General features: G+C 46.5%; 1 protein-coding gene across 8 annotated transcripts in view; it reads right to left on the bottom strand.

Moving 5' to 3' along the window:
- The window catches only part of PTPRF (protein tyrosine phosphatase receptor type F), a 382,202-nt gene that overhangs the window by 38,475 nt on the left and 331,052 nt on the right, over positions 1–12,675 (bottom strand). For 5 of the 8 annotated variants that reach the window (XM_071750326.1, XM_071750329.1, XM_071750325.1 and 2 more), the window contains 5 exons: positions 11,625–12,203; positions 10,899–10,996; positions 4,848–5,101; positions 4,078–4,168; positions 947–1,159 (listed from right to left, as the gene is read on the bottom strand). In XM_071750326.1, the coding sequence (XP_071606427.1) occupies positions 947–1,159; positions 4,078–4,168; positions 4,848–5,101; positions 10,899–10,996; positions 11,625–12,203 (1,235 nt within the window). The remainder of the gene's footprint in view (positions 1–946; positions 1,160–4,077; positions 4,169–4,847; positions 5,102–10,898; positions 10,997–11,624; positions 12,204–12,675) is intronic. The other 3 variants (XM_071750332.1, XM_071750331.1, XM_071750333.1) reach the window with 1 other exon arrangement.

The raw sequence follows: 12,675 nt of genomic DNA on the forward strand, positions 1-12,675 counted from the left end.
TCCTCTCATCAGTGTGCACGTTTTACCACAAGAACATGTGAGCTGTATGAGTAATGAAGAGCTTGACCAGCCCTAATGAGCCATTACAAGAAAATGAGGCTGAGAAAGGAAGCAAAGCTTGGAAGCCAACCAAAGGATTCTGTGCATCTCTATTATTTCCATTATTGACATACTGGATGCTGTTACAGCCACCACAACCACTCCTGCCCTCTGTTTACAACTGGACACTGATGCACAGGTCTCACCGTGCTGCTACCTGCTTATTGCATCAGCTGCTCCCTTCCCCCTCACGTGTTTAGGAGCTGCATGCAGGGCAGCACGCTGCTGACAAAGCCATGGCCTGTTTGTTTACCTCTAGCAAGGAGGGACACAGGAGCAAGAAACCCTACGGAACAGGCAAGAGTGCAGCTTTGCTCTGCTGACAACCCACTGTGATGGGATGCAGGTTTGCTTCTCCAGATGTTATCTGGAAGTGAGATTCTTGCCAGAGTAGGGCCTGTGAAAGCAGGTTTGCAAGAGGAGCTCCTTGTTGCAGAAGCTTTTGTATAAGGTGGGATTTCCAGGGGCTGTTTTCCACAGTCACTGACTGTCACCACAGTCACCAAAGCAGAACCAGTACCTATCCCATCCTAACTCAGTGTCCAGCTCTGTTCTGGGCGCAGCCCAGCAAGTCACAACTGAGCTTGTATAGAATAGGTATGTTGAGACTGCCGTCCACTCTCATCTATTACTTCAAACATACGTGTCATTTCCCTCCAAACACACCATCTAACAAGTCAGCTCCCATGGTTGTTTCAGCTTGTTGGGACCAGCTATGCAGTCTCAGTTTTCTCTCTTCAGAGAAAACTCCATCATCTCAACTTGAAGTAATTGCTCACCCTGCCTGCACAGAGCCCACCTCAGCTCTGCTAGGAAAGGCTGTGCCCCCCTAGCAGAAAGTCCTTACCGTGTCTCCATCCTCCAGGGAAGCCAGCACAAAGCAGCGATAGCTCAGGTCTTGAGACAGGGGCTTGTTGTAGAAACCTTTGTAGTTCTTCTCATCCCCTAGGGTGAAGGTCTCAGGCAGCACATCCACTTGTGCAGCAATGTAGGGCTTCAGTCTGTCTGCTTGGCGTCGCTGGCGCCTGTTCTGACTCCCCTGGCTTATGGCCTCCAGCAGCTGGGGACAAACAAGGTGCATTACTATTGCTTCGCCCAGCGTGACACCGCCTTACGCTGTCACCTTACTGGTTGTAGGACTCAGCGGGGTGGAAGGGAAGGGAGGAAAAGACACGGGGTTTGATGAAAGGGATGCATTGCTGGGGTACCTGTCTGCAGACCCTCACTGCAAGCACCTATGACCATAAGGTCACCTTTGGGAGAGTCCTGAGCCCTGGGATGGTGACAAGGTGAATATTAGGGCTGAGAAGACCTGGCTGTGCTTGTTATCCTGAGTTAATACATCCCAGTGAGCTGCAAGAAAACTGGGCCACATGCTGTAGCCCAAATATTGGTATGGACAGCAACTCATACTCTCTGTGAGCACTGGACGTGAATTACAGCTGACACTGATGTACAAGGAAAAAGTGACATTTGCTGTGGCTTTCCTTTCTGTCAGTGCCTCAATATTTCACCTACTGTTGGGTTGCAGGCAGAGCTTTGTGTAAATCACACAGAATGATAACAGATTTCATGGGATGTTCAGAGCAAAAATGGCAAATTTCATAGTCAGCCACAAATTCATGAAAAAGGATATAAACACACAAAAATTCAATTACACTGCTAAGAAAGACTCTCAGATGTTTAAAGATGTTTTTCTAATGAATAAAAACGAGTATCAGGCTTGGAACAGAAATTCTAATTTAAAGTGAAGAAGGAGGCATGAAATACATTTCACACACAAATGTATCATTGCAGCATTGTCAGGGCAGACGGGGACAGTCAGTGGGGCTGGGGACAGTCCATACAAAGCCAGGCTGCTGAGCTGAGCTCTCTCTCTCTCCCTCTGAAGAGGAAAAGCTGGGTGAAGCACACCCCACTCTTTCCCCTTGATAACTCATTCTTGCCCTGTTATGACTACTTATGTTGGCAAACTTTAGGAAAGTTAAGCTTGTCATTGCAATATAATTAAGAAAATAAAAGAAAAAGAAAGGAATGGAGAAATTCCAGTTTCAAAAAAATCCTTGTAACTGCAGGGAGAAAAGGCAGAAAGACATTCTTTGGACTGTGGAGTTTGTTCCTTACACCTGTCTCTTGACTTTTGCTGCGATTACAGCTAAGCTCTTTGCCACAGCTGTATGTGCATGAAACCAGAGGGGTCCAGTTGAGATTGAGGTTGCTGAATGCTACTGCCACCTATATATGTAACACACACCCCAAAAGGCTGCACCAAAAAAATGCTATGCTTGCAAAGTTCAGATTCTGAAAAATTATAAAATTAATATTGGCTGTGCAAAATTAATTCAGCTGTGTTGCATATGTGTTTTGTGTTACCACCCTTGACTGCATGATCACATACTGGCTTTTCTGTAACCCCCCCAGCTTTGTTCGACACACAGGACAGACAGTGCTTAATCAAAGAGAAGCTATTCCATATTTTGTTTTCTTCTTTGCATTATGCAGCCCAAGGCCTTGCTTATTGCTTACTATTCAAATTCAGTTCTGAAGACAAAATTAATAATTTCCTCATGGGCTTTTCTATGATGCTGATCACTATAATATTACAAGTGCTTCACAAACATTAACAATCTTATCTTCCAAACACCCATACGAGGTGAGATGAAAACGATTATCCTAATTTTACAGATGGAGAACAGAGACTCAGAGACATTAATTTAAAAAATGTTCACTAATTTTGAATGTCAAATTGAAAAGACATTGGCTTGTTTTGTTTTTAAAGAAAACTTAGTATTTTTTTATAGCACTGTATCCAGCAGAGCTCCTATTGACTTTCTCTGCAGCTGGGGATTCTTAGGCTTTGCAAATGAGGCTACAGAATCTCAAACTGAGCCCTCCTGAAAAAGTGAAGATGCAAGACAGCAGCTGCTAATGAAAATTTTGTTCTAAATAATTTGCCCAGAACTGGGTGAAACAGAGATAGAAACAAATTCTCTGGACAGCTTTCAACCACCTAAAGCTCAAAACCAAATAGTCTCTTCTTATCCTAATCTTCTATTTCCTGTGACACCTTTAAACTTCTGCAATGAAATGATGCAGGAGACCTAAAGATGATAGTTTTCCATCACACAATTTTGCTTCACGTGCAGAACAGATACACCCATACACAGTGTCAGCTGGGGCCCCATGGAAATGACTGCAATCATGTAATTACAGATTAATGATAAGCAAGTCAGCTTTAACACTCCGTAATTTCTAAGTGCTTCAGGCTTGCAAGTTTTTCCTACTAATGGACCCTTCTGTGTATAACTTCCTGGAATTTTTCCTTATTAATATGGGGTTGGTGGTATGTGGGGAAGAAAGAGCCCACAAGTTCTTTGTGACTCTTCTGACACCTGCACATGTGCCATGCTACTGACGTTGGCAGACTCCTGCACAGAATAAGCTGCATCTTGGGGTAAATGGGTTGGTGAATGCTAAAAGCCTTTAACAAGTAAACATGAAGGGAGCTTTGAAGGTTTTTTTAGATACCAGAGTAAACTCCTTACTCAAACTGTGGGCTTAGCTCCTATCCTGGGAGGGAGAGTGTCCTGACAGAACAACCTAATTGACTGAAAACAACAGCTTTCTCTCCCAGCTAGTTTTCAAAATCAGCATGGTTGCTTTAACTAAAAAGGGCTGCAAAGAGTACATAACCCAAGGCAGGATCTGTCCCAGTCAGAACTCTTGAGACACGTAAGTGTGGTCCGCCATGAGGCACATTTTTGGAGGTGGCTCCTCCCTTGCTTGGCTCCAGCCTCCTTCCTACATGCTGTCACCAGCCAAAAAAGGCTGAGTGGGCACCTCATGTCCCACATCCCCTTATCTATGTACTGCTTGCATCTATGTTGCTCCACCCATGCTGTTGCCAGGAGGCCTGGGCAAAGCATGTTGGACCAGCTGGAAGCAGCTTCCATTACAGCAGCTGCTACAGACTCCTACCTGGTCCAGCTCCATCTCATCAGGAGTCCGCCACCGAGCAGTTGGGCTGCTGGTGCTCTGATCAGCTGGCACAACCACGATGTAGTACCACCTGGGACAGAAGGAAAGCATCAGAAATAAGTCACCTTCCTGGAAGGTCACCGAATAATATACACCTGTCAAGGACAACCTTCTCCTCTCTCCACCCTTGAAGCTGCAAAAGGGTTCAATAAAGAAGAGGCTGGTTTTCCAGCTGCACCAGAGAAGACTCCCATTAGCACTCATTAGGTCAATGAAGATCTACAGACTCAGCTCCAGAGGGTGGTGTAGGAGCTGTGAGAAGGACATTTTATGTAATCGGATTGTAGCAAGACCCCTGAGGGAATTGTGCTTCAGCACAAGGATATCGCAGTAACAAATAAGACTTCCACAAAGTTGCTTTTTTAATCTCCTTGAGGCTTTAGGCATTATTTATTTAAAGGATATTACACAGTGTCAGAGAAAGTCCCTCCTGATCCTCAACTGTGCTTTTGCTGGTAGCATCTGGAGTATGCCCACCAGGGTGAGGGCAAACTGTCAGAGAATTGTCTTAATTTTATTGTACATAAATATTTGCTCAGAAACAGCCAGCTGCGTGATCCCATGTTACTGGTAAATGTCTGGCTCTGTACTGTAGCCTGCTCAGCAATTCACTCCCATGTTCCAAAGCCCACAGGTTGGAAGGTCTTCCCTGTCCTTTGCCCGATCTCTAGTCTCCCACCCTGCCTCCTCCCCCCAGGTACAGCACCTACCTAACTGGCACAGTGGTCTGGACTTTGGGAAGGGTGAGTGTGAATTTTCCTTCCTGTATGTACTTGTTGGTGGCAATGGGCTTGCTCTGCAAGACATCAGGAGCAGTGCGGATTGAGACAAGATGCTGGAGACCCCCAGCACTGCTCCCACGGTTCATCAGCACAAAAGAATAGTCCGTGTCTGGCTGGAGGTCACTTATGAGTTTCTTCATCGAATGTCCATCCACCTCCACACTCTGGCTATTGTACAGAATCTGGAATGGGAAAAAGACACACTCACTCAGCTGACAGCTGCTGATGAAAACTCACACTCAGAATAGCAGCCTTAGCAATGACAATTTGGCTCTAGGCCCTCCCTCAGGTGGTTCAGCTACTGTGCTGTGTAAACAGCCATAAATCTTCGCTTAAAGAAGAGCAACCCCCAGCAGAGAGTTGAACCGTGCTCCCTGTGCCTTGCAGCAAGGGAGCAGAGAGAGTCACCTCAGCAAAGCCCGGGTGGCTGGCACCAGCAGTGAGGCTGGCAGTGCCACACACATTGCTTTTCAGCACCAGTTCAGGGGATGAATCCAGATGGCTGTGCTTTGCCCTCATGTGGAAATGAATGGGTCTGTGTTTCTTATCTCATGAGGCTGTGACACACAATATGTTTTTTGGTGTAAAATCCCATCTGCTTTAAATTGGTGTCTACCAGCTGATGCCTGATCGAATGGTTAATGCAAAGCAACCCCCATCCAGCAGGGTGACTGGAGGGGGGTTACACGCCTCACCAATGATCTGACAAATCCTGCATAGGACTCACACATTGGTACCCGAAACAGTGGCTCTGCAGGTGTGACACCCTGTTGCCATGACAACAGATGCTGGTGCTGCGCCAGCCACGGGCAGGAGATCAACACTGCTTTTTGCTGCTGTGCTTCCAGTGAGGGGCTGCCAGGCAGGGCAGAGCAGAGCTGTTGGTGCCTGGGGCAGCCCCCCATGCACAACTTCCCCTTTTGGGCCCACCAGCCCCTCAGCTAATGACACTTTCTCCCTGTTGCAGTTATGCAGGACCCTCATCTCCCCCAGGACACAGCAGCCATGGGCACTCCTGGATTAGCCACACCAAACAGCCCATCTGCTCTGAGAACCTCGTTCCCAGTCCTGGCTGGAACAACCTATGTACCCTGAAACCCTGGGTGCTGCCTCTGCAAAGCCAGAAACAGTTCTGGGAGACAGAGATAAATGTGGTTTAGAGAACCAGAGAGACCAGAGGTTGTGCCCCAGCTGTGATAAACCAGCATGTTTGCTTCCACTTGGTGACAGTCCAGCATGGCAGGGGAATGCTGGATTCCTGAGAGCAGTGCAGAGACACAGCATGCCAAAAACTGGCAATGGCTGAGCAGCAGCATGTAAAACCATGGCAGCTATTATGTGTCACAGGCGAAGACCACACAGTAAAATGTCCTCCTTCCAACAGTAGCCTTCAGAGAGAGAAGACAGCTCTGCACAAGAAAAATTACTTGAAGTGAACCAGATTTTTCGCCAGCTGAGCCCACCATTCAGTCTGACACAGGCAGCAAGGGAGGGACCAAACTTTCCTTCCAAGGCACCTTTTTTTAGTAGGTGGCAGAAAGCTGTAGAATGCTGCCAGCTCACTGGGACATGGGCAGCTGATTAGCACTGCTCTAGTATTTAGTGCTGGAGCTGAGAGGAGGAGGGAGGCCCTTGAAAGAGATCTGAAGGACAGCAGAGCACAGGGGCCAGGGCAGACCTGGAATTTGCAGCTCTTCTTTTGTGTTATCCCAAAAGTAATAGCCACAGCAGGCTTCAAATCCTCTTCATGTCACTTTGCATGGAGATCAGGATAGCTTTTTTGCTGCTGAACGGAGACTCTCAACAGGTAACAGAACAGCAGTGAAGAGACAGCAATGAAGGAGAGATACAAAGTCTTTTTTGTTGATATGCTTCAGTCTACAGGGATGAAATGCAAAAATAAGTCCCAAGTACTCAAATAATAGAGGTTTGTAGGGACAAAGCCCTTGCTAGTTGCCTGATGTGCAGGAAAGGCTGTCAAAGGTAGGATGGCTGGAGGGAGTTTTCTCTGTATGAATCCTCTTGAGATATTTTCTCATAAACTTTAATTCCTTTTTTTCAAAGACATGTAAGATGGGTGCTAATGTAAGTGAAAAAGGTAAAAATGAAGAAATGTTTGTTAAAGTGCTGAAATAACAGATATTTGGGTGGCAGACTTCACCCTGCTCTGCACAGAAGTAGGCGCAGCAAAGACGGGAGTGCTGGACTTCAAGTTGTCTTAGCAGCTGTGCTGCTTAAATTTATACTGCAGTAGTGCAGGTCCAGGTATTCCCAGTGAAAGCATCTCAGTGGTGCTCTGAGGGAGCAGCAGCATATCACTTCATGAGCTTCATACTTGAACAAAACCAAACTTCCAACATTAGGAACTATGCAGGAAGGATGCAATGCCCACTGTGAAGTTCTGTTGCCTTTCAGATGAGATTTCTCATTATGAAGTCTTCCCTAATAAAGGTATCACCAACTGGTTTTGCCTGGGCCGCAGAGAAGCCACTTGCCCACGAACTGCCTGCACATGAGGCATCTGCTGGGGACATAGATGTTCTCTGAGAGCAAGAGGAGGCAGAAGAGATGGTTAAGCACTTAAGTTCAGAGTTTCCTTGCTTGCTCTGCACTGGAAAAGGCCAGAAAATAGTCCTTGATTCAATCCTGACCCTAGATGATGATTCTTGCTGCCACGCACAGAAATTTGTGTCCAAAGACAGAGAAATTGGCATTTGCAATGCTCCTCTGAAGCACTCTCTACCATCCCCCACTCCCTTTCACAGTTGCTGTGGCAGTTCTGGGGTCTTTTACCTGCCATAACAAATTTTCTTCTCAAATGTTATGCACCATTAGTTACAGCCTCTACCCATACCTTACAATAACGTAAGGGCTCAGAAACAGACATTCATGTGCAGCTGAAGATGTCTGTGAGCTCAAGCTGGAATGCTGTTTACAGGTTGCATCATGACCCACTGGTAACTACTTAATTCAACAGTAAATTTGGCCCAAAGGCTCTGAACTACCAAACATTGCTGACTAGCCCATGAATTGCTGTAAAATGTCATGTGTGCTGCTCTTACCCAAAGAAATGGTTTGCAAAGCTAGGTGGGTCCAAATGTCACTGCTGAAGGTCTGCTGTTTGATTTTAAGGCTGTAAAGAATATATTGAACTAAAAGATGGAAAGACACACAGCCTACAACACTGTAAAGGATAATTACTCAGTGAAGAAGTAGATGAGGTTGCCTTTTTTGGGGGCAGGCGTAATTACTACATTCTGTGGGATACACTGTGAGAAAGCTCTGCCCAGCTTGTCAGGGTTTATTTCTGAGCCTGTGTAATAATAAATTTCAAAAGGTGTTACTCTGTCTCCCCATTTGTAAAATACCTTCTGATGCAGCATTCTTCTTCTAAGTTGAAGAATGTGTCTCAGAAAAGTGCAGTTTCCCCAAGAAGAAGGCTGTATCCATCTTGCACTTTCCATGAAAGCTCCTGACCAGCGTTCAGCAAGCACACCAGAATAGGAAAACAATAGGGCCTCTGCTCTACCACACTGCTGGGCAACATTTTACTAGGAATTTATCTCCTGGACCAGAAGAGGCTGTGAAAATTCCCCAAGGAGGACACAAACCTTCATTATTGATTTGGTAGCAATGAAAATTCTTAAGGTACCAGAATATCCCCTATAAAAAAAAAAAGAGCACCACTCCCGCCTGCGCCTCACTATTCATTGTCAGAACAATATCTACTTTAATTAAATCTGTTAAAGTAGAATATGACATCCTTTGGGACACAGATTTAGCATGAGACTGTTTATCAAGTGTAGATAATACTAATTGTTCCCATGGAGATTTATCTGCTATGCTAGTTAGAGTATTAGGCTCTGGCCTCAGCATCCCATGTGCCTGAATTAGAGGAGAGAGGTGAACCTTGTTTATAAAAATACAAAGTCCTGAAGGTTAAGGATTCCTTTCAAGTGGCACAGTCAGTGACCTGGAGATGACCCTCTTGACTCATGTGTGTCTGCAAGACTGGGAATATTAATAGAAAGAAGACATTATGAGAGAAACATCCTTGTAATGCTCATTTGCATTACTACCCTTCAGTTAGCAAGCAGCTAATGCCATCTGCTCCTGTGTCATCTGAGGGTTAATCTGCAGCAGAGGCAGACCCTGAGTCACTGTCTGTGTAAGCAATCCAAGCTACAAGTCTGAGACAAGGAATTATGCCCCTGGCTCCCAGTCAACTCCAACCACTCCACCATTGCCCGTGGCTCCCAGTTAACTCCAACCACTCCACTGTCATTGTGGTAGTAATGCTCCAAAGGTCATGCTGTCCCTTTCTGGCACTGCTCTGTCAGACAGAGAAGTGGGCTTTGTGGCCACAAGAATAAGGCAAGATGAAGCAGACTGGTTCTTCAGCAGAGCAACAGAGTTCAGTAAAGCTCCTTGGGGCCAGACATCCGGACACTGATCCTAATGTATCTTACATCTGGGAAAGCTCTGAATACCACAAGGTCTTCACAAAGCCTTGTCTGCTCCAGCTAAACTCTGCAAGTTAACAACTGTCTGCTATTGATCATGGTAATTCAGCTTCAGGATTTAAACAAGGAGAGTGAGTAACAAGGAAGGGGAGGTGCTCACACACTTGATGTGGATGCAGTTCAAGAGCTTCCCCTCATTCCTTTGGCCATGGATCCCACACAACTCATGCACACCTTGCATTTTTTCTTTAGGCACAGCATGCCAGGGTGCCCGTGCAAGAAGGAAGGGAAGTCACACTGCTCCCACCCCCGGTCATCTTTGCAAAGGCAGCAGGTAGCTGATGAGACTGGGTGGAAGATTATTCTTGGCAATGTGACATGCTGGTCTTGTTTCTTCAGAGGAGGCTGCACTGAGATCTGCAGAAATTTCCATCACATTCCAGTCTCTTACCCACATTAGTGATCTGCACTGAGGGATACACAAGAGCAGGAAGACATCAGATCATCAGTGTTATCTGCAGCCAGCTGGATGATTCTACATCCAGAAATGTACTGGAGAAAAGCGAGCAGTTCCATCTGCACTGGCACATCTTGTGCTGCTCACTCTTGTTACACCTTCTGGAAGGGTGATGCTGCTTCTGTCCTTGGCTCCCTGAGATAACACATCTGCTCTCATGTTCTGGTGTAACTCATAAAGGCAACCTGGATGCTTGAGACAGGACATGTTGCAGAAGGAATCATTCTTAGTTCAATTCACTGGATGGCTTTCAGACCACTGTGTCCTGGTGATCTCTTGTTACTAATTTACTTTTGTAACTTTCCACGCTTCAGCTCTGAGTCAGGCATCAGAACAAGGATGTGCAACAGCCTTCATGGAGCTGCAGTGGCCAGCCTGACCAGCAGGTTCCAGCCAAGTGATAACAGGTAACAAGATACTTGTGAAAGCTGATGGAGGAGACAGCACTGATCAGGAGCCAGTGAACAATCTCTACAACTGCTCATGGAAAAAACATCAGTAATTTGGGATGCTGTAACCGGTTTCTAGCTGGCTTATGAACAGCCAGAAATATTATGATCCCTGTTTTCAGACTGCTCTCTGCCCAACACATGCCTTCACTACTTGATCATGCTTCAGCCAACATTCTTCACTCTTGTTTGTTACCATGGGCCAAGTGCTTATTTGCTTATTCTACAATTGATCAAAATAGATAGCAATAAAAAAAAAACTACACCACCTTCTGTTCTAAGAAGAGCAAGAGGAGGGAGGACAAGCAGCAGTGTGCTCTACTTCATGCCATCATACATGAATGGTTGCTCAAAAGCAACAGTGGATACCTAGTGTGGGCTTGGAGATCTGAACTCCACAAGATCCCAGGCCAGTGAGCAATGTGGTCCTGCTCTGTTTGTCTCTTGCCTGATGGCCTGAACATATGATGTGGTAGGTCAAGAAACTACTTCCCACTGTCCTGCTCACTGCCACATCCGGAGCTCCCTGTCCTCTGAACCCCACCCTTACCTTAAAAGGCACTGCAGATTTATAGGAGTCAGGCACTTCCCAGCTCAGCAGCACAGACGTTTTCATGACAGCATTGACACGGAAGTTCTTAGCAAACACTGAAATGAAAAACAAGATATTTGAGCTCTGTAAGGCCAAGCCAGGAGGGAGCCAGGCAGCAGCTGGGCTCCAAGTCTTTCTTTGTCTAACACAGCAGCAGAGGTCAATGAGTTCAGCTACAGCAGAGAAGTGAGAGATGAGGAGAAAAGAGCAGCAGCCTTTTACCAAGTCTCCAGTTGAGTTTTGCTTTTTTACTATCCTTTCCAGCATCACAGAAAGAAAGTTGTAGGCTGAACTGTAGCCATCCTCTCTCCCCCCTCCACTCACACTCTCACAGCTCTTTGCCATGATCAAAGAACAGTGGTGCTCAGGTATCGGAGCTGCAGATGATCCTACCCAGCCTTCAGCTCCAGATCAAGCAAGAGCCTTTCATGTACAGATAAAACAGCAAAGTGTGCTTATGGAGTGACAAAGACAATTAAGCTACTACCAACGCCTCTCTCCCCTCAAAAGGCAACTATAAGGAAACTTTCATTGAGCCTCCCCTCACCAAACTAATGTGGAGTCACACAGTACCTGATCTCATTAGTCAGAGCAAAGGGGAGAGCAGCCTCATGAACTGAAACAAAGGTCCCTGTCCTGGAGGAGGCAGAGCTTGCTGATAGGGCTTGTTAGAGAGGCACTTACCTTGTTCAACAGGCATGGTCCGGGACTGGATGCTGGGGCTGAGTGGCCCAACCCCCTTATTGGTGCGGGCCCTCACTTTGATGTCGTAAGTGGTATCGGGCTTCAGATTTGTCAGAGTGATACTTGTGTCCTTGGTGATGTTAACCAGGTCCTGCTGGCTATTTATGTCCCTGTACACCACTGTGTAGTTGACAATCTTGCCGTTTCTTTCTGCCAAGACTGGGGGGTCCCATGCAACCTCTGTGGTGGAAGTGGTGAGACCCACCACACGCAGGTTCTGAGGGAAGCCGCTTGGCACATCTTCTGCAGTAGTGATCTCCTTCTCAAACTCCTCTCCTGGTCCAGCTCTGTTCTTGGCAGACAATTTGAAGAGGTATGTGGCCCCCTTATGCAGGTTGGTTACAGTGTAGTGATGGTCTCTCTTCCCAAAGTCTATCGTGTTCATCTTTTCCTCATCAAGACGTCTGTACTGCAGCCGGTAACCCAGCAGCTCCCCTACCATCTCCTTGGGTGGGTGCCACTGGATGAGGGCTGTGTTCATGGCTGTCGTGCTAATCATCATGGTGGGCTTCCCCGGGACTGCAACATAAACACACAATGACCATCTATAGCCTGGGAGGAGGGGAAGGAAGGATCGCTTCCGTGCTGCTCAGTCCATGAGGATTGAGGAAAATGGGAAAGTTCAGACAATAGAGCGAAGAGGATGGCAGACAATTCACATGGATAGAGGCAGACCAACCCTAATCCAGTGGTGAGAAAAGCTGGAGCCAGCCAGCTCTTGGCTGCCATTTTCCCATGTGCTGCCATCTAAACAGGAAATAAAATTCAGCCATATCCAGCCCCAAAATTCATCCCCCTTTACAGGAAAGCTTTAAGGTAACTCAAAGCACCATATTTATCTCAGAGAAGATCTGAATCCCGTCCTCCTAGTAAGTGGTCTTCAGACACTCCAGTTACTGCACAGCACCAGGCCACCCTGGCCCCAGCACACTGTACCACAACAGATACACAGAAGCCTGAGTCCAGTGCCCTGATCTGTCTGGAGGCAGAC

The sequence above is a fragment of the Heliangelus exortis genome, chromosome 8 (genome assembly GCF_036169615.1).
Source record: "Heliangelus exortis chromosome 8, bHelExo1.hap1, whole genome shotgun sequence".
Lineage (NCBI taxonomy): Eukaryota > Metazoa > Chordata > Aves > Apodiformes > Trochilidae > Heliangelus > Heliangelus exortis.